The sequence below is a fragment of the Peromyscus californicus genome, unplaced genomic scaffold, assembly GCF_007827085.1.
Source record: "Peromyscus californicus insignis strain IS unplaced genomic scaffold, ASM782708v3 Scaffold_3__1_contigs__length_106647218, whole genome shotgun sequence".
Taxonomy (NCBI): domain Eukaryota; kingdom Metazoa; phylum Chordata; class Mammalia; order Rodentia; family Cricetidae; genus Peromyscus; species Peromyscus californicus.
Genome location: NW_026294551.1, coordinates 5209120 through 5230470, shown reverse-complemented (window position 1 = coordinate 5230470; position 21351 = coordinate 5209120). Strand labels below are relative to the sequence as shown.

General features: G+C 47.6%; 1 protein-coding gene across 3 annotated transcripts in view; it reads left to right on the top strand.

Annotated features, from left to right (window-relative positions):
• Nucleotides 1-4267: 4267 nt before the first annotated feature.
• The window catches only part of Sec14l1 (SEC14 like lipid binding 1), a 49383-nt gene continuing 32299 nt past the window's right edge, over nucleotides 4268-21351 (top strand). The window contains exons 1-2 of one of the 3 annotated variants that reach the window (XM_052756111.1): nucleotides 4268-4452; nucleotides 6638-6730. In XM_052756111.1, coding sequence (XP_052612071.1) covers nucleotides 6668-6730 — 63 coding nt within the window. In that variant the 5' untranslated portion in view covers nucleotides 4268-4452; nucleotides 6638-6667. Of the gene's footprint in view, nucleotides 4453-4709; nucleotides 4840-4885; nucleotides 4905-6637; nucleotides 6731-21351 lie in introns of those variants that run through there. The other 2 variants (XM_052756112.1, XM_052756113.1) reach the window with 2 other exon arrangements.

The following is a 21351-nucleotide window of genomic DNA, read 5'->3' as shown; positions in this document are numbered from 1 at the left end:
GCTACTTGGACGTGGAAGATTCCTTGTCATGATGGCAAGCAGCAAGACAGTGGGGACTGATGTCCCTAATCCATTTCCAATGAGACACTTGCATCCACATGGCTTAATCCTCAGGACTGAGACCTAAGTCTTCTTGTGCCAACGTGACTTATCATTTTTTTTTTTTTTTGGTTTTTTTGAGACAGGGTTTTTCTGTGTAGCTTTGCGCCTTTTCCTGGATCTCGCTCTGTAGACCAGGCTGGTCTCGAACTCACAAAGATCCACCTGCCTCTGCCTCCCGAGTGCTGGGATTAAAGGCGTGCGCCACCACCGCCCGGCGTGACTTACCATTTTTATTGTGGGAATTCTTGTTGCTTAATATGATAACAGTCAGTGTTGGCCTCACAAGATTCATGTAGAATTCATTCTAGCATGAGATTCTTATTTTGGCAAAAATGGTGTGCTATGGGATGGTCTTTCTGTATGCTGTGAATATGCGTTGCTATGATTGGTTAATAAAGAAGCTGCTCTGGCCTATAGCAAGTCAGGTTATAGCCAGGCAGGAAATCTAAGAGAGAGACAGGAAGAATAAAGGCAGAAGTGGGAAGAGACACCAGCTTACCACCCAAGGAGCAACATGCTAGTAGACTGGTAACCCCATAGCCATGTGGCAAAACATAGATTAATAGAAATGGGTTAATTTAAGATGATAGAGCTAGCTAGCAAGAAACTTTAGCCACTGGCCATACAGTTTATGAAACCTTAGACTCACAAATATAGGATAGATAGGATATCTTCTGTAATTTTGCCAAATACAAACAGACTAGATACTGTAACTATAATTCTTGCTTGATAATTGTTTTGTTATATGTGATTTTACTATGTTAAAGTTAAAACCTTCCTTTAAAAAAAGGGGGGGGGGAGTGCTGTGGATATCTCTCTGTATAAATAAAATGCTGATTGGCCAGTAGCCAGGCAGGAAGTATAGGCAGGACAAGCAGAGAAGAGAATTGTGGGAACAGTAAGGCAGAGGAGGAGATGCCAGCCTGCTGTCCAGGGAGCAGCATGTAAAGGCAACAGGTAAAGCCATGGAACACATGGCGACATGGAGATTAACTGAAATGGGCTGAGTTTAAGTGTAAGAACTAGTCAGTGGTAGGCCTGAGCTAATGGCCAAGCAGTTTAATTAATATAAGTCTCTGTGTGTTTACTTGGGTCTGAGTGGCTGCGGGACTGGCTGGTGAGGCAGGCTGGGACATAGGAAAACTTCAGCTACAATGGGTTAATTTAAGATGATACAGCTAGCTGGCAAGAAACTTAAGCCACTGGCCAGCTGGTAATTAATATAAGCCTCTGAGTGATATTTTATAAGTGGCCGTGGGACCACGGGGCTGGATGGGGCTGGAGAAACTTCCAGCTACAATGGTGGGCTGCCTCCCACTCCCACTCCCAGGACATCCGACTGCTCTCCTGGGCAAGCAGTTCACTCACTAAACAACTGTTTTCACTGTCATTCAGCAAGACTCAGGACCTGATTGTGTCCATGGCTTAACCACTGTATCACAAACTCAGCCCAGTCCTATTAGAGCCCAGCCATGAGATATACCTTGAGTGAGGGGAGAGCCTCAAACCTGGAAACCTCCCTCTCGCCCAGGCACCTGGATGGTATGACTGGCTGCAGGTGCTCAGGAGTTTTAACTGCCTTTGCTTTGGTTCATCTGCAGGTTCCTCGGGCAGTTATCTGAGGTGTTGACGGTTGACCGACTGGTCACAGAGTTAGATGCCTTGCCAGCTCTGGGCCTCACTCACACAAGCTGAGACATCAGTGTCTCTGATCACAACGCTTTTGCTGTTGGCTTGTGGTCATGGGGTCATAGCAGGCTTCCCTCCTTCTTAGAGCCAATCCCCTTTGTCCCTCTCCCAGTGGACAGGGAGTAAGAACTCTGCGCTCACATGCAGAAAATCACAAACCCCAGAGCCATTCATCCTGGTAGATTTTTGGCACCTGATCAATAACATGGATTTCAAAATACTCAAATGGGCTGGGTGTGTCAGGTAAATGGCACTGTCTGCTTGGTGTATGTGAAACTTAGGTTAAATATCAGTGCCACAAAACAAACAAACAAAAACCGAGCCACACCCTCTCTGAAATATACCGTGTTATACATCTAAACAAATGTTTTCATTTTAAATTGTTACTTAGTAGGGTCTGGTGAGATGGCTCAGCAGAGTTTTTGTTGTTGTTTGGTGTTTCATTTTGTTTTTGAGACAGGGTCTCACTATGTAGCCTTGGCTGGCCTGGAACTTGCTATGTAGACCAGGCTAGCCTCTAATTCACAGAGACCCACCTGCTTCTGCCTGTAGAGGACCAATCTTTTTTTTTTTTTTTTTTCGAGACAGGGTTTCTCTGTGTAGCTTTGGAGCCTGTCCTGGAACTCACTCTGTAGCCCAGGCTGGCCTCGAACTCATAGAGATCCACCTGCCTCTGCTCCTGAGTGCTGGGATTAAAGGTGTGCGCCACCACCGCCCGGCGAGGACCAATCTTATTTTAATCATGTTCTTATCCTTTCCTTTCTTCTTCTGGATTATTTTGTACATACTCCTAGGTATTATATCATTTCAGATCAAAATATTTCAGCGTGTACCCCTGAAGGCATCTTTCTCTCTTAATTTTTTTATTTTTTATTTTTTATTTTTTTTGGTTTTTCAAGACAGGGTTTCTCTGTGTAGCTTTGCGCCTTTCCTGGAACTCACTTGGTAGCCCAGGCTTAATTTTTAAAAAATTTTTTTTTCATTTCTTTTTATGTAAATGATTGATTTTGCCTGTGTTATGCTTGTGCACCACAGGCATGCAGTACCGGAGGACGGCAGAAGGGGACATCAGATCTCTTGGGACTGGAGTTACAGCCGGTTATGAGCAGCCATATAGGTACTGGGAATCAAATCCATGTCCTCTGGAAGAGCAGGCAGTGCAGTTAAGAGCATAATTGTCTGGCTAAGTGAGTTTTCCAATTCCTCTTAATTTGTCGATTAGATTCCCTTCCTCTTTCTTTAGAAATTATTCGATAAAGAATGTTTGTTTTGTAGCTCTAAGGTCTGCACTTTTCAGACTGGTCCCCACGGTGTCATTTAGTACCACCCTCTAGTCTCTATTTCCTGTAAATCTGTGGTTGCATCTGTAGGTTAGTTAGAACGGTGGGCTCTGGACAAAGCCATCTCCATAGGCACCGCATTCGCTCCTACCAAGGGGCTCATCTTACCGATCTGCCTCATGCAAAAGGACCTTTTAAAGGTGAACGTGATCTCTACACGAGGATGCGTCACCATCCAATCTGAGTAACGTGGGTAGCAAAGCTGGAAAATGATGGTTTGAGCTGGAAAACAGTGTGATCGAGCAATGAATGATATGCTTGTGTGGTGGGTAAACAGTCCCTGAAGGAAACTCCCGAACTCTTCTGGGCAAAGAACACCGCCCGGGGTGACTAATGTGAACGGAACAACAGTGACATTGATGGAGAAATTGTGTGTTGCTTCTAAAACCAGCTTTGTAGTGTGGGTGGACGCGCCAGGCGTCTGCTTAGAATCACAGGTCCCTCTTCTGGACCCCTAAATGTCCCTGTGTGTCGCTCTTAAGTTTTAAAGTTGGAGATGCTGAAAAGCAAGGCACACCTAGCACCCCACCGAGGCCCCCTCGCCTTAGCTCCATCCCACAGCCCGGCACTTCCCAGCCATCTGGATGTGCTGACAAGGGTGCTTGGGTTCCACCCAGCTCCTCCCCGCCCGGTTTGCTCTATCTCCATTACTAGGCCAGACAGTGTTCAGAGCACGAAAGGGGTGAAGGATGCTTTCAGAGCCGCCAACAAAAAAAGGAAGCACTTGGGGAAGCTCCAGACGGCGCAGGCGCAAAGTACCCAAGCTGGAGGGCCGGGTAAGGGGACGACCCTCAGAGGTCCCGGTTCCGGCTCCGCGGAAGGACCCCAGCCAGTGTTCGCATTCGAATTTTCCATGTGGTCGGTGGCAGACAATTGCGAAGCCCCGCCCACCGCTATCGCCCCTCCCCTCCCCATGACGCAAAGAGGAGGAGCCTCTGAGTCTCGCTTCGCGTCAGGGCAGACTACGGCCTGAGCTCCTCCTACGCACGCGCAGATCGGGAACTCGCGCCGGCGCAGTTCGGCCCCAGCCGGGCGGTCGCCCCTCCCCCTCCCTAGCAACCGCCTCCCGTTCCCTCCTCCGCCCCTCGGCCTGGTGTGCGCACGCGCACCCCTTCCGGGGCCCGCCCCTCCCTCCCCGTCACCCGTAACAACCACTCGAGCCCTCGCCGCGCCCCTCGGCGCTCCCGCCCCGTCCCCCGTCCCCGGAACCGGCGGTCGAGCGGCGGCAGCCGAGCCTGTGGCACGGCTCTCTCCCCGCGGAGCCGCCGGCATGAACGCATCCCGCCTCCCCGCGTCCCCGACCCGGTCCTTTTGACAAGAGGTAAGCGCGCGTCGTCGTGGAGGACTAGGAGCGTGCCCGGGTCCCCGCCCCCGGCAGGGTCCCTCTGCCGCGGCGGCCGCGGGCGCTCGCCCTCTCCGGGACGGCAGAGCCGCCCGGGTCCCTCAGCCACCGCCGCCCCCATCCGGCCCGCCCCCTCCGTCCAGCCCCGGCCTGCAAGGAGGCGCTCCCCCGGGGCCGACCCTGGGCTGATTTTCAAACACCAATTATCATGCAATAGAGGCAGCCCCGGCCTCTGGTGCCATTTGGCGGTGGTCACTCCGGATGCCCGCGCAGGGAGTGGATTTGGATCAGGCCCCCAAAGCCGAGAACCGGCCCGAGTTCAGGGAGTTGGCGAGCAAGCTGGTCCTTCCGTGTAGTCACTTTGGGGTAAGAGTTTCTTAATCCAGGCATCACGTAGTGCTTGCATCCTCTCTCCTGTTCGTCAGCACCTGGTAATCATTCTCCTTTTATTTGGGAGATACCTGAAAACTAATTTTCTCAATTAAAAAAAAAAACGTAAACGATTATTGGATTCCCCACCGAGCACCAGCATTGTAAGGTTTACGAGAGTGAATGGAACGCGGTCTCCGCGCTCCAGGACGCGTCAGCGCTGGAATCAAGATTAATGAAGGCTTGAGTTTGGAGGAGAACTGAGGAGTTTGGTTCACGGCCTCATGGTTTGAAAGCTGGGAGTGTAAGATCATCTCACAGAGATGGAAGCAGGAACGGCGAATGGCATGCTTGAGGTCACCCAGAGTTACTAGCCTTTATAGTTTTTCAACTGTTGGAGGGTGGTTTTTCAGCATAGCCTGCTCCGTCTGAGTGCTATGCCACGCCAACATAACAGAGAAAGTTGCAGAGCTGTTTAAAGCATGTAAACATGGTAGAAGTGCAGCTATATAGATTGCAATTCTCTGAAATATATCGGTTATTTAGATTTGTTGTTTGTTTGTTTTGTTTTGTTTTCGAGACAAGGTTTCTCTGTGTAGTTTTGGTGCCTGCCCTGGATCTGTCTGTAGACCAGGCTGGCCTCGAACTCACGAGATCCTCCTGCCTCTGCCTCCCGAGTGCTGGGATTAAAGGTGTATGCCTCCACCACCCGGCTCGTTGTTTGTTTTTTAACAGCTGGAATTTGGCGTGGTTAGATACTTGATACTTGAACTTTTTTTTTTTTTTTTTGGTTTTTCGAGACAGGGTTTCTCTGTGTAGCTTTGCGCCTTTCCTGGAACTCACTTGGTAGTCCAGGCTGGCCTCGAACTCACAGAGATCCGCCTGGCTCTGCCTCCCGAGTGCTGGGATTAAAGGCGTGCGCCACCACCGCCCGGCGATACTTGAACTTTTGAATGTCTTTTCACCATATTCAGATGATATAACATCCTTACTGTATGGACCTCAGCAGAACTGGTGGGCTCACTGGGTTCTTTTTTTCTTTTGTTTTTCTTCCTCTCTTTTAAGTAGGTGAGCAAAACGTTCCAGATGACTCTGAACACAAGGGTGTTTGCAGAAAAAGCCAGCCTTGCCAGCACTAGAGTGATTATGTATGCAAAGGAGGGTTCCTTGACCTCAGGCTGAAGCATGTAATTGATTACTTTGCAGGATCACAGCTCCAGGAGGCTGGAGGTTTTTGGAGCCCCTTTAGTAGAAGCTGGGCAGCTTCCCTGCCATTTGTAGACAGTCTCTAAAATTGGAGCATGTAGTTAGAAAACAGGAAGCAACAAAGTTCCCTTTGAAGCCAGCTCTTGAATATTCCATAATTTGAGAAACAGTAGTCCCATCCAGTGTCTGGTCCCCCATCTCCATGTCATCCCCAGAGCTTATGTCTTAACGTGTTACTATTTTTGTTTGGCTCCTGGTGGAAGTTGTTCAAGAGAAAATAGTTAGAGTAATTGAATCCTAGGATTTCATTGCTGTGGAGGACTAGAACTCCTGACCCAGGGATGCTGATGTAGGGGTAGAGGGCCTCCTTCAGACCAGCGTGGCTCCATCCATGTGGGCCTCCTTTGTGTTTTCTTAATGCCTAGTTACTTCCCCCATCAGAAGATTTCAGCATGTCATCTTCCTTTTTTGTGTGTGTGCTTGGGATTATGACCTGTGGTGGTCTCTTTAGGATGTGGCATGATACGTGAATTCAGACTGCCTTTTTTCTGTAATGTGGTTATTTATTATACATATTTTTGTTTTTCAGGAGTAAGAAGATTGCTATTAAATTACAACCATGGTGCAAAAATACCAGTCCCCAGTGAGGGTGTATAAACACCCCTTTGAGTTAATTATGGCTGTAAGTACTTCACATTTCAGTTTACTCTGGCTTCTTTTTGAGATTAAACTTGGATGATCTGCAAACAATGCTCACTGTTATCATTGCTTCTCTTGCTCTGCTGTTTTTGTGATTGTGACTTGTGTCCAGAATCTTTGAAGTTTGTTAAAATACAAGCCTCCGAAACTGCCCATCTGTATGTTTGTGTTTTTTGCGATGTTTCTGGGGTGATGTGTGCGCTTGCATGGTTCTCTGCTGGAGAACAGAAGTGGGATCCTGACCCAGCACTTCCTGTGGATTTTTCTGGTTTTCTTTGTTCAAGTAGCTGCGGACAGGGAGTGCGGTTTCTCCTTTGTGATGCTTGTTTGGGTGAGAACTTGATCCTGAGGGAGTCACCTCCACTGGTCTCAGGACTGAGTACTGTACATTGGAGTCTTCCCTATGCATTAATGAGCAGCACTGTTCAGTAAGTTTTTCCCCCAAATAGTAAATCCATGATTCAAACCCAGGTTCCACAAATGGGGTAGTTAAAGTGTTTATTTTGTTATCTATCAGAATTGAGCTGACAAGCATTTTACTAGAGTAAAAAGAAGCCAAGCACCATTTTCAATCCCTTGTAAATTACTGCAGAGCGGTCCTTGTCATTTCTTTTGCGTCATTGTTAAGGTTGAGGCCCATATGGAAATACATGCCATACTCAGGAGAGCGCATCTGTCATGAGAATTATACAATCCGAGATGCACCTGTGGCACTGGCACCAACCTTGGAACACACGCCGCAGCCCAGCAGGGAGATGAACACTGCTGCATTTGGGGCCCTGTGCCCATTCCTGCCCGAATGAGTACCCCAGGCTGGCCTGGAACAGGAGATCTTCCTGCCTGGGGCTCCCAAGTGCTGGGGACTATAGCTCTGAGCAGTTAACCCTGGCTGCTGCCTTTCCTCCTACCCCCTGGGTGACTTACCTGTTTCTGCTCCTTATGTGGAAAAGCTCAGGTGTTCCTGTCCTTGGAGCATCTACTCAGCGTTTGCTTTGATATTAGTTAGATCTATGGTCTTGAAAAGCAAAATACAGACTCAGATCATCTCAAGGGAGCATGGCTTGCTTCTTTTCCCTGATTGAAGTACTATTTATGCCCACTGAAAAGGCCTCATGCAGCTGTGCAGTTAATCAGTTTTACCAATAATCGCCCACACCTCTGTCAGGACAGGACATTTGCATCCTTTACCACAGACAGCTCCTTGTACAGCTTCTTTGTCAGGTGTGAGCCTTGTTTGTTGTTATGGGTAGGAGCTTTGTATCCTAAAAATAGTTTTGTATTTCCCCTAAATATTTTATGTGAATGATTTGTGAGAAAGACGCTTTTCTGTTTGCGTGCTGGCGGTTGTATGGGGCACCCCTGTCTCCCCCTATCTCCCCCCCCCCCCCAGCCAGCTTGAAAGGAGTTTTGTTAGAGGACATACGTGATGTGATAGGAATTACACAGAAGTTCAGGAATTCCTGCTGGGACAGGCTGGAGCCTGGTGGTGGAGGGTGGCTCTTGGCAGCAGTTAGCTGTCCCTGTAGCTTCTCCGTATGGGACCCTGCCTAGCTCCCTCTGTCCCACCACCCACTACTTTACTTCCTCCCTCTTTCTCCCTTGGGGCCTGCTGGGCTGGCCACATCCTTGGGGTCCAGTTCAACTCTGGCATTTCTTGTTGCAACTTCAGTTTTTGTGGAGCCAGTTCCTGTCACATTTCCTACTTCACATTAGAGAGAGAGAGAGAGAGAGGGAGGGAGGGAGGGAGAAAGAGAGAGAGAAAGAGACAGAGAAAGAGAGAGAGAGAGAGAGAGAGAGACTGGACCCATCCTCTTCTTGGGCTCCCGCTTTGGTGTCCGGTGTCGGGGGAGTCATCTGACCTTTCTTCAGTCTACGAGGCGGCTGAAGTTGGGGAGGAGGCGTGGGGCAGTCCCTGTGTGGACAGAGAGGCACCAGGATGGGGCTGGCAGGTTATGTTTGCCAAAACTTGGTGTTTTAAAAAGCTTTGTGTGGGCTGCTGAGGTGGCTGGCTGGGGAAGGTGCTTGCTGCCAAGCCCAGTGAGGCTGACCCACGTGGCGGTGTGGCGGGAAGAGAGAACTGATGTGGTGGTCTTCCGACCACCACACTTGCACTCTGGCACGCATGCTACCCCTCCCCTGGGAAATGTAAAAAAAAATGTTTGTTTGTTTGTTTGTTTTCAAAAACCCTGCATTGAGTCTGTGGTCAGAGGCAGGGGTTAGCTAGCCTCTTCCTACCCTGGATTTCCTAAAAAGGTGTGTGGATTGCTTAGTGTTCAGACTTCCTGATTTCCTTTACTGTTTTCAAAATTAGCAAGTTTGCTTTGCAAATTTTATGCATGACTTTTGCATAAATTCAAATTCGAAGCCACCCCCAGTTTTTAAAAACAAGCCACTTGTAAACTACTTTTGTTTTTGGCAGTGGGTAACTTCCTCTTGGATTGTTAGTTTTTTTCTTAGGCCTGAAAATAAAATATATTTCCTTCCTCCTCCCAGAGCTCGGATGGTCAGTTGTCCAGTTTTGTACAGCGTCGCTCGCCCTTCCCTGACTGTGGTTTTGAGGCATAAAAGCCTCAGCATTTACTTTGTTTTATTTATTTGTTATTATTATTATTGGTTTTTCCCCAGCAGGGTTTCTCTGTGTAACAGCTCTAGCTGTCTTGGAACTTACTCTGTAGACCAGGCTGGCCTCGAACTCAAAGATCCTCCTGCCTCTGCCTTCCAAGTGCTAGGATTAAAAGTGTGTGCCACCATGCCCGGCTATTTATTTATTTTTATTAAGGCAGACAGTAGTGTATTATGAGAGTCCCACTGTGGCTCATCCGTGGAGGGGAAGAGAGCGCTAACCGGTCTCAGAGGAGAAGGCGGGAGGGAAGGAACCACTCCAGTTACACCTTTGTTCTGTGAAGCCAGGGTTTGTGATTTCGGAGTGCAGAAAATCTTCAGGTGAACATTGCTGAGTACAGACAGGAATCACATATTTTAATTGCATTTCTGTTGAATTAATGAAAGTTCACTATTGGCTTGAGTGTCAGCAACATTTTTTAAAAAATCTTAAGGTTTCATTAGCTCATTTGAATTAAAAAATGGCATTTAAGCAAACAGAACTGAAATGACGGTTTTGAGCAAGCATTTGTGACATTCTGAGGTGGGTGAGGGGAGTTAGTGGGGATGAGACTCTTAGCTCAGTGCTCCTTTCATCCCCCGCGGTCCTACTAAGGCACATTCCAACATACTTTGTGAAGGTTCTGGGCCACGATGGTGTCCCTGGCTTCAGGTTTCAGCCAGACACATTTTCTGGTGTGGCTTGTCCTTCTTGCTTCAGCTCCCTGGCCTGCACAAAGGGTTATGGTCTCCCGGGAGTACCTGGTGCATGCCACAGATTGGGGTCACGACCAGGCAAAGGTTGACATACTGGGGTGATGGTGTTTCGTTTTGAAAATTCTAGGACAAAACGCAAGTTTTCAGGCTCAGCCAGCCAGGCGTAGCGGTGCGGTGCGTGTGGTAGCACGAGAATCTCAAGTTCGGCCTGGCTGGCCCGCAGAGCGAGACCCTGACTCAGAAGTGAGACAGAGACTTTTAGGTACACCGCTCCCCTCCCCCCAGGGTTAAAGACGTTCTGGCTGGATGTGTGAGAGGGGAGCTCTGGAGAGGTCATGGCATGAGAGCGCTGGTGTTTTTTCTGTCAAGGACAACTGTCCCTTTGGACAGTTGAGATGTGTGATGGAAGGCTCTGATGGCTTCTGCCCTCCCAACACTCACAGCTGTCTAGTCCTGCTCTTGCCCTGACCTCCCTCCCCCTTTTTCCACACTTCTGTTTCTCTGTCCCTGGTGGTACTGCTTGCCACAGAGCCTCCTCCTGGATGCCGAAGTTCAGACACCCTGAAGATTGTGCCTGTGGATCGTGCAGTTTGTCCCCGCTGTCTCTCAGCCCCAGCACCTGCCCAGCCTGAGCCCTTGTCCCTTAAGTAGTAGTGACCCAGTTACGTGTTCATTTTCCTCCTCAGTTTTTGAGCCCTTCAGGGCGCCCTGTGGACCCCACCATTGTGGGTTCTGGAGGTGATTTCCTGCTACCTGCTGTTCCTTCAGGGCCCTGCCTGCCTGTGTCCGGCCCTTTAAGATCATTCTGTTCTGGCATGGTCTGTGAGCCTGGTGCCTCTGCCCCTCCGCGTCTTTTTATATTCCTTCGCCTCACATGTTTGCCTTTCCCATCTGTCTCTTCAGATCTTGTTCAGCGTGTCCTGCCCTGCTTCCTTGATGCCTCTCAAGGCATGCCTCATGCCCCCCCCTTTCCTTTTTTCCCCCTTCACTGTGGGGGATGAACCCAGGGCCTCACGCATCCTGGGCACGTGCCCCACTGCTGAGTCTCACCCCACACTTCCGACTTGTTCTTAGTATTACATCAGCTGTAGGTACTTGGCTTATGATTGCATTTGCTTTTCGAAGTGCCGAGTGTTCCTCAGAGCGGGGGTGTTGCCTGTTGTTGCCCTTGGTCTGGAAGCACACAGGCATGCGGGGACCGAGCAGCAGATTCCCGCTTGTTCACCTGAACCCTGAGGACGAGGCTCTGTCTGGATCTGGTGGGAACTCAGATCTAAACTGCACCTGTGACCTGTTCTCCCAGGCCTTTGTGTTTTCTCCGTGAGAGAGAAGCAGTGTGCTGGGTCCTTAGGTTGTCCAGGGCGTCACCAGAGAAGGCCCCTCTGTGATGATGAAGTGTGATGCTCCTTTTTCCTGTGAGGTGTGCAGAGCTGTTGGTACACACAGGGGCAGCAGTGGAGTGGTTGCTGCATAGTTAAAGAACAAGAAGTCTACATTGCCAGTGTGGTTGTTGATTAAATAGCCCACCAAACACATACACTCTTTCTTCCCATTTCCCGTTCGTGTCTTACAGCCTCTCTCTAAAACAGCTGAAAGGAGAGAGAGATTTGCACAAGTCTAGATGCAAATTCCACCAGCCCCAACTAGTTTGTACCCTAGTGAATAGCCTAGTGAATAGCCAGTGGTGGACGGCCACATCCTCCTCGGCCTTTTTCTGGTACCCCCTTTGCCCACATCCAAGTATCAGACAAAATGAGTCCCTTTGTACACACAGATGGTTCTGCTGTGACTTTTAGATCAGATGGGCATTTATCTTTAAGCTTTATTATTCCAGACATATGTAAACAAGAGGAGAGGGGAGCCTACTGTTTCCTAATAGTCCCTGTGGACTCTGTGGGGTGCTAAGCAGAATCTTAAACTAGAGTGCATCCTGAGGAGGTGGCTCTGCTCCCTGAAGGTGAGTAGGGTGGGCTGCCCGCTGGGATCTGCAGATCAGTTTGCAGTGTTGAGTATCTAATGTTGTCATCCAACGGTTTATTATTTTTTATATTTATTTTATTTTTATGTGAGTATTTTGCCTGCAGAGATGTAGTGTGTGTGCTTGTTACGCTCATATGTTAGAGGAGGGCATCCAATCCCCCCTAGATTTGGAGTTCAGATGCTTGTGAGCTGTAGCTTGAGTTTTCCTGCCTGGCCCACAGTCAGGACAAACTCTCTCACCTGCCAGTCCCACAGACGCTCAGACCCGACCAAGTAAACACAGAGACTTATATTGGTTACAAACTGTATGGCCGTGGCAGGCTTCTTGCTAACTGTTCTTTCAGCTTAAATTAATCCATCTCCATTAATCTATACCTTGCCACATGGCTCATGGCTTACCGGCATCTTCACATGCTGTTTGTCATTGTGGCAGCTGGCAGTGTCTCTCTGACTCAGCCTTCCACTTCCCAGCTTTATTCTCCTCCTTGTCCCGCCTACACTTCCTGCCTAGCCAATGGCCAATCAGTGTTTTATTTATTGACTAATTAGCAACACATTTGCCATACAGAACATCCCACAGCACTTCCCCCCCCCTTTTTTTTTTCAAAAAGGAAGGTTTTAACCTTAACAAAGCAAAATTACATATAATTTGGGAATTTGGGCGTAGCTTCTCTTACTACTTCCTGCTGGAGGGGGGCGCTGTATCTTATGGGGACATAAAGAAAATTTTAGGATTATGGAATAGTCCATGAGGGTGTATCGTCTGAGCCAGTTGCCTTCAAACCATTCTGGATGTTGGATCATTTGGGCCATGGTGTCATCGGAGACCTTCAGGGGGTCTTGGCTGGTCAAACCTGATGTATCTTAATCTTGAACAAATCCATAGCCTCTGGCTTTCTGTGGGAACAAAAGCAGAGCCTCCTTTCCAAAGTAACATATCCTTATATTCAAATTTTGAAGTCAAGGTATCTTTAAAATATACATACTGGTTTAACTCAGCTTCCTTTACAATCAAATATCTCTCTGCAGTTAAAAATCCCAAAGACAACACAATCCAGATTCTCTGTGTAATACTCATCTTTACGTGACTTATTTTCTATATTAATTTTACTGTCTCTTTAAAGACTTTATTTTTTAAAACTATGTATTTGTTTCTATAACTCTATATATCATCTTTTTTGTCTCTTTCAAGCCTACGTATCTTTTACACACATTGTAAACTATTATATCTGAATCTGTCTTATTGTGAATCTATTGCCTTAAACTGCAGCAGCTGTGGCTGCTGGATCCACCCACCTCAGCTTCCCAACATGGCCATGGTTTACCGCCAGCTCTGGGAGCTATCGGGGGTCTATGCTTTTAGCCAAGCAGCGTGTAGCCCAGAAACCTCCCCTTTTGCTCTGCACCAGCAAAGGCTAAATCCACCATGCAGCTCAAAGTGCCACTTGCAAAGGCCTCATTCCCGCCATAGGCAGGTCGAGCACGCACGCTAGGAACCCACCAGTAGCTCAAACAGGCAGCTGCCGCTCATTTGAGAGAGACAATTAGGAAGCTGTTTTTCGCTCTGTTTTAGAATCTTTTCTCAGGTTTTAGGTGGAAACTCTTGCCACCACGTTGGACGCCATTTGTAGCTGGAGTTTTCCTGCCTGGCCCACAGTCAGGACAAACTCTCTCACCTGCCAGTCCCACAGACGCTCAGACCCGACCAAGTAAACACAGAGACTTATATTGGTTACAAACTGTATGGCCGTGGCAGGCTTCTTGCTAACTGTTCTTTCAGCTTAAATTAATCCATCTCCATTAATCTATACCTTGCCACATGGCTCATGGCTTACCGGCATCTTCACATGCTGTTTGTCATTGTGGCAGCTGGCAGTGTCTCTCTGACTCAGCCTTCCACTTCCCAGCTTTATTCTCCTCCTTGTCCCGCCTACACTTCCTGCCTAGCCAATGGCCAATCAGTGTTTTATTTATTGACTAATTAGCAACACATTTGCCATACAGAACATCCCACAGCACTTCCCCCCCCCCTTTTTTTTTTCTGTGGGACTGGCAGGTGAGAGAGTTTGTCCTGACTGTGGGCCAGGCAGGAAAACTCAAGCTACAGTGAGCTGCCATGTGGGTGCTGGGAATTGAACCTGGTCCTCTGCAAGAACAGTCAGTGCTCTTACCTGCTGAGCCATCTCTCCAGTCCCTTTTATCTTCTTGAACTGCCTTTTCTTCCCTTCACCTTAGGGTTCATCCTTGGGTCTTTTTCTGTTTCTGATTCTAGTTTCCAATTTTGTGGTAATTAGACATGATATTTGCAATTATCTGTTGTTTGACCTCAAACAGCCTGGTGTGTGGTGAGTTCCTTTCTCCTTTTTCCTATGGATATGTGGTTTAGGCTGGATTTAGACTCTCGATCTCCCTGCCTCCATCTCCAGAGTAGCTGAGATTCTAGGGCCCATGCCTAGCTAGAATTCATTTCTACTCTCACAAATGAGCACATGCTCCCCAGGAGACTTCCTCAAAGCATCCATGCAGCCGGCACTGATGGTACCTGGGGTCCCAGTGGCTTGCTCGGGTGGCGTGCTATGTTCTGATGAGGTTCAGCATAGTGCCATGCTGCATTCAGCAGAAGCTGAGGTAAGTCAGCTGACTGACTTGCTGTTAAAAGTGGGCCATTCTAGTTTGCATGTGGGGAGCAGGCCTTTCCCGGCCTTCATCCCACCCCTTTGCACGTCAAGTCAAATCATGGTTACTCTGGGGGGTGGGGGGGCAATATGGGTGCTGTAGCATTTTTTAGAGAAATGAGGCAGGATCAGATTTAACTCCAACAAAAAACAATCTCCAAACATTGCATTATGGGAAATTTCAAGCATACACAAATAAAGAGGATTGTAGACTGCCATGTACCCATCACCCAGTTCCCAATGTTATCATCTTGCAGTGACTTTCTGCTGTCCTCTTTGGTACCCCAAGTCAGGTTGTTGGTTATGGGCAGTATCTCTCCAGCTCACAACACAACCATGTTGTCACCACAGTTAATAGTCCTTCCATGGTGTCGCTCACTCCACTGCCTTCTCAGGTCCCTAAAAAGAAAATGGGGCTATGGCTTACTTCAGTGGTTCTCAACCTGTGGGTCTCGACCCCCTTGGGGTCACATATCAGATCTTTACATTACGATTCATAATAGCAAAAGTACAGTATGAAGTAGCAATGAAATCATTTATGGTTGCGGTCACCACAACATGAGGAACCATATTGAAATGAAAGCGTCAGCACTGGGAAGGCTGAGAACTGCTCGTGGGTTTACTTGTCTCTTGTCTCCAGTAGAATGGTTTGCGTGTGTGCCTGTTTCTTGGCCCCGGCCCTGTCCCCAGCTCCTGTCCTCCTTGTTTTCATTCCCGCCTCTGATTTGTTAGGGAAACTGGGTCATTTGTCCTGTGTGCTGCTGCAACCTTTTGCTGATTGAACTGTTCTCTTAAGCCAGGAGGCAGAGAGGGCCCAGCCTGAATACAGTCATTTAAACACGTTTTCCATCCTCCAAAACGTGGATTAAAAGCACTGTTTCTGGTCATTCCCTGATGAGTGCAGATGCTGTGGATGTGCATACCAGGTGCCCAGCCTCTTCAGGCTAACCTGGGCTGTCCTGTTTATAGTTTCTTTTTAACCCAGTGACTTGGGTCACATGCTTGTACTGAGCACCATGGCCGTATTGGCCCAGTTTCTGTGAAGTGTATGCAGGAAGCTCTTGCAGGAAGACTGGTCCATGGGAGGTGTTTTGGCCAGGTGTCCAGTTGTGCTGGTCACTTGGGCTGTGCCCTTTCCCCCAGTTCTTTCTTCCAGCCCTTCATGAAAATGACTATTGTAGAGAGAGACAGGTTAGCGTAGGTGGCAGCTTTTACAATTGGCATGTATTTCTTTTGTGTTTCTATTGGTGCTGTGGTAACGAACATGGCAGGTACTGCCTGTCACCCTTGGAAGGGCAGGATTGGGGCTGGGGTGGCAGTCTTCATTTAAGGAAGATTGTATGCAGTTCCTGTTAGTTCCAGCTACTGAGGAAGCTGATGCAGAAGGATCACTTGAGCCTAGAATTTGAGACCAAACTGGGCAACATAGTGAGAAGTTGCTTGGAGGAGGGAGGAAAGGAAGGAAAAAAGCTGCTTTTTGTCTGTCCACCTTTCACAATTACTAAAGTCCATTTTGCTCTTTATCCTGAATATGTATTAAGCAGTTTGTCTTAAGAATGAGTCAGTCTTGAGAAGAATGCTGGTGTGTCTGCGCGACTTCTGGGAACAGTTGATTTTATCTTTTCGTTGGGGATTGAACTACACTAGCTACATCCCAGCCCTTGGTCCTGCAAGTGTGACAGGTCACATTTTTTGATCTTTTGGTCAGATGTGTTTGTGATTTACACTTGGATCGTGTCCAAAGAGACTGATGCAGATCACAGTTTGCGTTCATGCTGAGGTTGGTTGTTACCGTAGCTGCCTGAGAAACATGTTCGCCACATAGCACACTGTTTCTATTAGTTTCTTGCTGAGCACACGGTTTGTTTTAAGTAACATTCTTAACTCTTGAGTGAGTAGTAATCTGATTTTTTTATAAAAAGATCTAAGTCTGAGAAGTTATTATTAAGTGAGTCTTTTTTCTTGGTAGCTGTTACTCTGTGTTGTCAGTTTTCCTAATCATGAAATGCTTTTCTCTTCTCTCCTAAGTTTCTTGCCTGTACACATATTAAAACCAAGGCCAGAACTAAAAGTTTCAGGTACATATATTCAGAAGTAAATTGATTTGGGGATAATGGGATCCTGCAGCACTTGCTCCCGGACACCATCACCTGCGTTTTTACTGGCTAACGTCATTGTTTAGAATAACAGTTCTTACCATTCTACATTCACACTGCTGAAGCAGAATTTCTAGGGTAGGTGCACAGTCTGGGGTCTTGCCGTCAGGTACCGGTAGTTCTGGAACCCACTCAAGTTAGAAAGCTGCTGGGTGAGACCGTTCACAGGAAGTTAGGAGAAAGCAGTGGATTCGAGTTACAACATGTTAAACTTAAAATCCCAGAGTGCGTCCTTCACTGGACTGTGTAGTCTGCTCTCCTGTCTTTTTCTTGTAGGGGGTGCAGCATGCCCTGGGGTAATGTCTCCTTGCTCTGTGGCCTCCTCCAGAGTGCTGGGTTTTTGGGTAGTTAAGTAACTTCAAAGATATCTTAATAAATGGGTGCTTCCCTCTCTTTAAACCATATAGATGGCTTTATTTGCTAATTTTAGGTAGATTTGTACTATATGTTAAATTTTTGTGGTTGTAAAACGTGCATATAATAATTTCATTTTAAAGCATTTTAAATGTATAGTTTAGGGTGTTAAATACAGACATAATTAAATACAGTGCCTCCATCTTAACCATCATTTCAACCAACACTGTACCCATTAACCAGACACTCACACCCCAGCCATCATTCTCCCCTCCTTTGTAGGCAGTGCTGGCATGGAGTCCAGTGCCAAGTACATACTAAGCAAGGACCTTCCCACTGAGTTACCCACCCTAATTCTGTTTCCTGTGTCTGTAAATCTGTCTTCTCTTAGGTTCTGCAAAGACACGGAGGTGTTTTGATCTTCTGTATTTACTTAGCCTGATGTTTTCAAGGCTCATCCGTATTGGATCAAAATTCCTTCCTTTTCTTTTTCTTTTTTTGTTTATTTGTTTTTGAAACAGCATCTTACTATGTAGCTCTGGCTGGCCTGGATCTTTCTGAAACTCAGAGATCTGCCTGCCTCTCCCTTCCAAGTGTTGGGACCAAAGGTATGCACTACTACACTTGGCGATTTTATTCATTTTTTTTTTTCTTTTTTCGGGGGAGTGGGGCAAGGTTTCTCTGTATAACAGCCTTGGCTGTCCTGAAACTTGCTTTGTAGACTAGGCTGGCCTCGAACTCAGAGATATGCCTGTCTCTGATTCCTGAGTGCTGGGATTAAAGGCGGGGGCCACCATGCCCGACTTAATTTTGTTAATTTTCAAGACTGGATAATGTAATCTATTGTGTGTGTACATATCCATTCATTCATTGATCAACATTTTTGTTGCTTCTTCCTTTTGACTATGAGGTATAATGTACATTTTAAATTTTTTTTTTTTTTGGTTTTTCGAGGCAGGGTTTCTCTAGCTTTGTGCCTTTCCTGGGACTCACTTGGTAGCCCAGGCTGGCCTCGAACTCACAGAGATCCGCCTGCCTCTGCCTCCTGAGTGCTGGGATTAAAGGCATGCGCCACCACCGCCCGGCTCATTTTAAATATTTTTAAACATGTATTCTGTATGTCTATAATGTATATGGAAGTGAGAAGACAACCAGCAGGAGTTGATTCTGTACACCATGAGGGTCCCAGGGACCATGCCCATGTTCAAATGCCTTTCCCTTCTGAGTTATCTGGCCAGCCCCTGCACTGTACTTTTTGATTTTGTTAAGATTTATTGTTATGTGTATGAGTGTTCATCTGCATGTATGTATATGTACCACATGTGTGCCTGGTGCCTGCAAAGTCCTAGAGTGTCAGATTCCTTGGAATGAGTTACAGATTGCTTTGAGCCACTATGTGGGTGCTGAGAACCAAACCTGGGTCCTCTACAAGTGCTCTTAACTGCCAAACCATCTCTCCAGCCCATACTGTACATTTTTACTCTAATATTAACCAAAATAATAATAATAATAATAATAATAATAATAATTGCATTCCTCTCCACGTGTGTTGTTTTGTTTTGAACTTGTTTGTTTGAGGACACGGTCTTGCTCTGTAGCCCAATCTGACCTCAGATTCATGATTCCCTGCTGTGGTTTCTTGAGCACTAGAGTAAAGGCGTGTGCAAGCAAGCCCAGTTCCAGCCCATCCTTTACCTTGGGTAGACTCAGACTAGTTCAGTCATTCCAAGGAGAGGATGATTTACATCTCATCTTTTCTGTAGTGTTGGGACTCAAACCCAGGGCCTTGTCCATGTGGCACTGACTTTCCCATCCAGCTAGCCCCCCCCCCCCCCCCCCCCCCCCCCCCCCCGCCTGCTGTGGAAGTGGGATGATGAAGCAATAGCTTTCCACAGGTGGCCCTGTCTGTCCCCTTGAGGTCTGGCGTCAGTCAGGACTGCTCTTGACTTCCTGTCTTCTGTGACTGAAGCCTGAGCCCCTCAGGCTCTGATGGCGCAGAGCTGATAGCAGTGCTCTGTGGGCACTTGGCCTGTCTCGACCAGCTCCTTCACTGGCCTGCTGACTCCACACGGCTTTGCTTGTGGTTCCTGCCACCAGATACTATTTCCATAGCTCATTGCATTCTTTTCTGTGGACAAACACGTGGCGTTTTTAAAGCTGACAGCTGCAGTTCCCTGGAACACCAAACGCTTTTTCTGAAGGCCGTGGATTATCTTTTACGCTGTGAAAAGTCAAACAGCTCTGCTGAGTGGATGGAGCTTGACTTGAAGGCCTGCAAAACGGACTGAGGACTGACTGTTGGAGGTGCATTTATATTTGGTTTGTTCCAGTCCGTCTTATCCTTTTTTTTTTTTTTTTTTTTTTTTTTTTTTTTTTTTTTTGGTTTTTCGAGACAGGGTTTCTCTGTGTAGCTTTGCGCCTTTCCTGGGACTCACTTGGTAGCCCAGGCTGGCCTCGAACTCACAGAGATCCGCCTGGCTCTGCCTCCCGAGTGCTGGGATTAAAGGCGTGCGCCACCACCGCCCGGCCCTTTTTTTTTTTTTTTAATGACACAGGCTGTCTCACCTATGCTGGCCTCCATCTCCATGGGAGAAGGACCCTCAGCTCCCCATTGGGCCTTCTGCCTCCACCTCTCAAGTACTGAAGTTACAGGTGTGCACCACACACCAGGGTCTGGGCGGTTCTGGTGATTTGAGGCCAGGGCTTCCTGCATGTTAGGATGCTAGGAGAGTAGTCCCCACACTGAGCTGCCTCCAGCCCTAGTGTCCTTTCATTCTCTAGTGGGGACCGGCTAATGTTGGGATTTTTATTTTGCTAATTGAAAAATGTGTGTCAGCATATAGAGTTCTTCTGCTTTTCCACATGTTGTGGCCAGGCGCTGTCAGGCAGCAGTGGTTTGCTTTGTTTATTTTTCTGTGAGCAGCAGATAATGCTGTTTTAATAGTTGAACCCTAACACAAAAGAGTGGGATTAACATGCCGCTGATGTGTTAGAGCCAAGTATAGCACAAGCCACTTCGTGGGCTGGAGCTGCAGGAATGAGGAGTTCAGCGGAGGGAGGTGGTGGATGGAGTAGTCTCCAGGCTGCTTAGTAGAGAGAGCCAGGGCTAGTGTCTTGTCCTGACCAGCAGCTGGGCTTGTATGGGTCTGTGCCCCAGTTGTTATGTCCAGCTGGATGTGTGCTGTTGCTGTGGAGTTTGCCCTTGAGTAAGGTGCCCCTGCCCTCCAGTTTCCTGGCATGATGGTTTTTGATGTAGGGTCTGGCCATACTTGGCTCAGACTCCTGCCTGAAGTCCTCCCACCCCAGTCTCCTTGAGGGACTGGGAGTGCAGGTGCTGGTACACTGGGCTTCCTTTACTCTGTTTGTACCCTAAATAACATTATAATAAAACAGCTGCTCAGCACTTGGGATGGAAGGAGTGTTTTATATTTTAAAAGGGGCTGTCAGCTGGGAGTAAGGGTGGTACGCACCTCTAACCTCAGCACCCAGCACATGGACTGTACAGATGGAATGTTTGAAGCCAGTCTGGGTGCATGATAAGACTCCCATCGGCCAGAACGTGTCCTGGGTACAGAGGTGTTGCTTTACTCTTAGGAATCCATATTGGCCAGAACCTTAAAACTGGGTTTTGTTTGAAATCCAGCCAGTGGTTGGTAGTTGCAGGGGGAGGGGACATGTCCTTGTATTAACCTGCCTGTGTCCAGATGGGTGGTCTGTTGACTGAGGAGTCTTGAACATGTACAGGAGACCCTTCTATCCCTTTGGTGCAGTACTTGGGTGCTGTGATCCTCTGAGGTTGCTGGACTGGGGAAGTTGTCCTCTCATAGTGTATAATCCAAACTGGCTTTGATCTTGTGGTCTTCCTACTTCAGCTTCCAGAGTGCTGAGATTACAGGCATGAGACACCATGCATGGCTTTAAAGAAACTTTAAAGAACTTTAAAGAAACTTAGAGAGTATTAATTGTGTAGCAGTAAGGCAAAGGAGGACCATGTGTCATTGGAGGTGGAAAATGATTCCAAGCCCAATATCCACCTTCTGGAATCTGGTGATTCTCTGGAGAGTTGACACAGCTCATTCCCTTGTGTGGGTTCTCAGGTGTGTAGTGGGCAGCAGAACTGT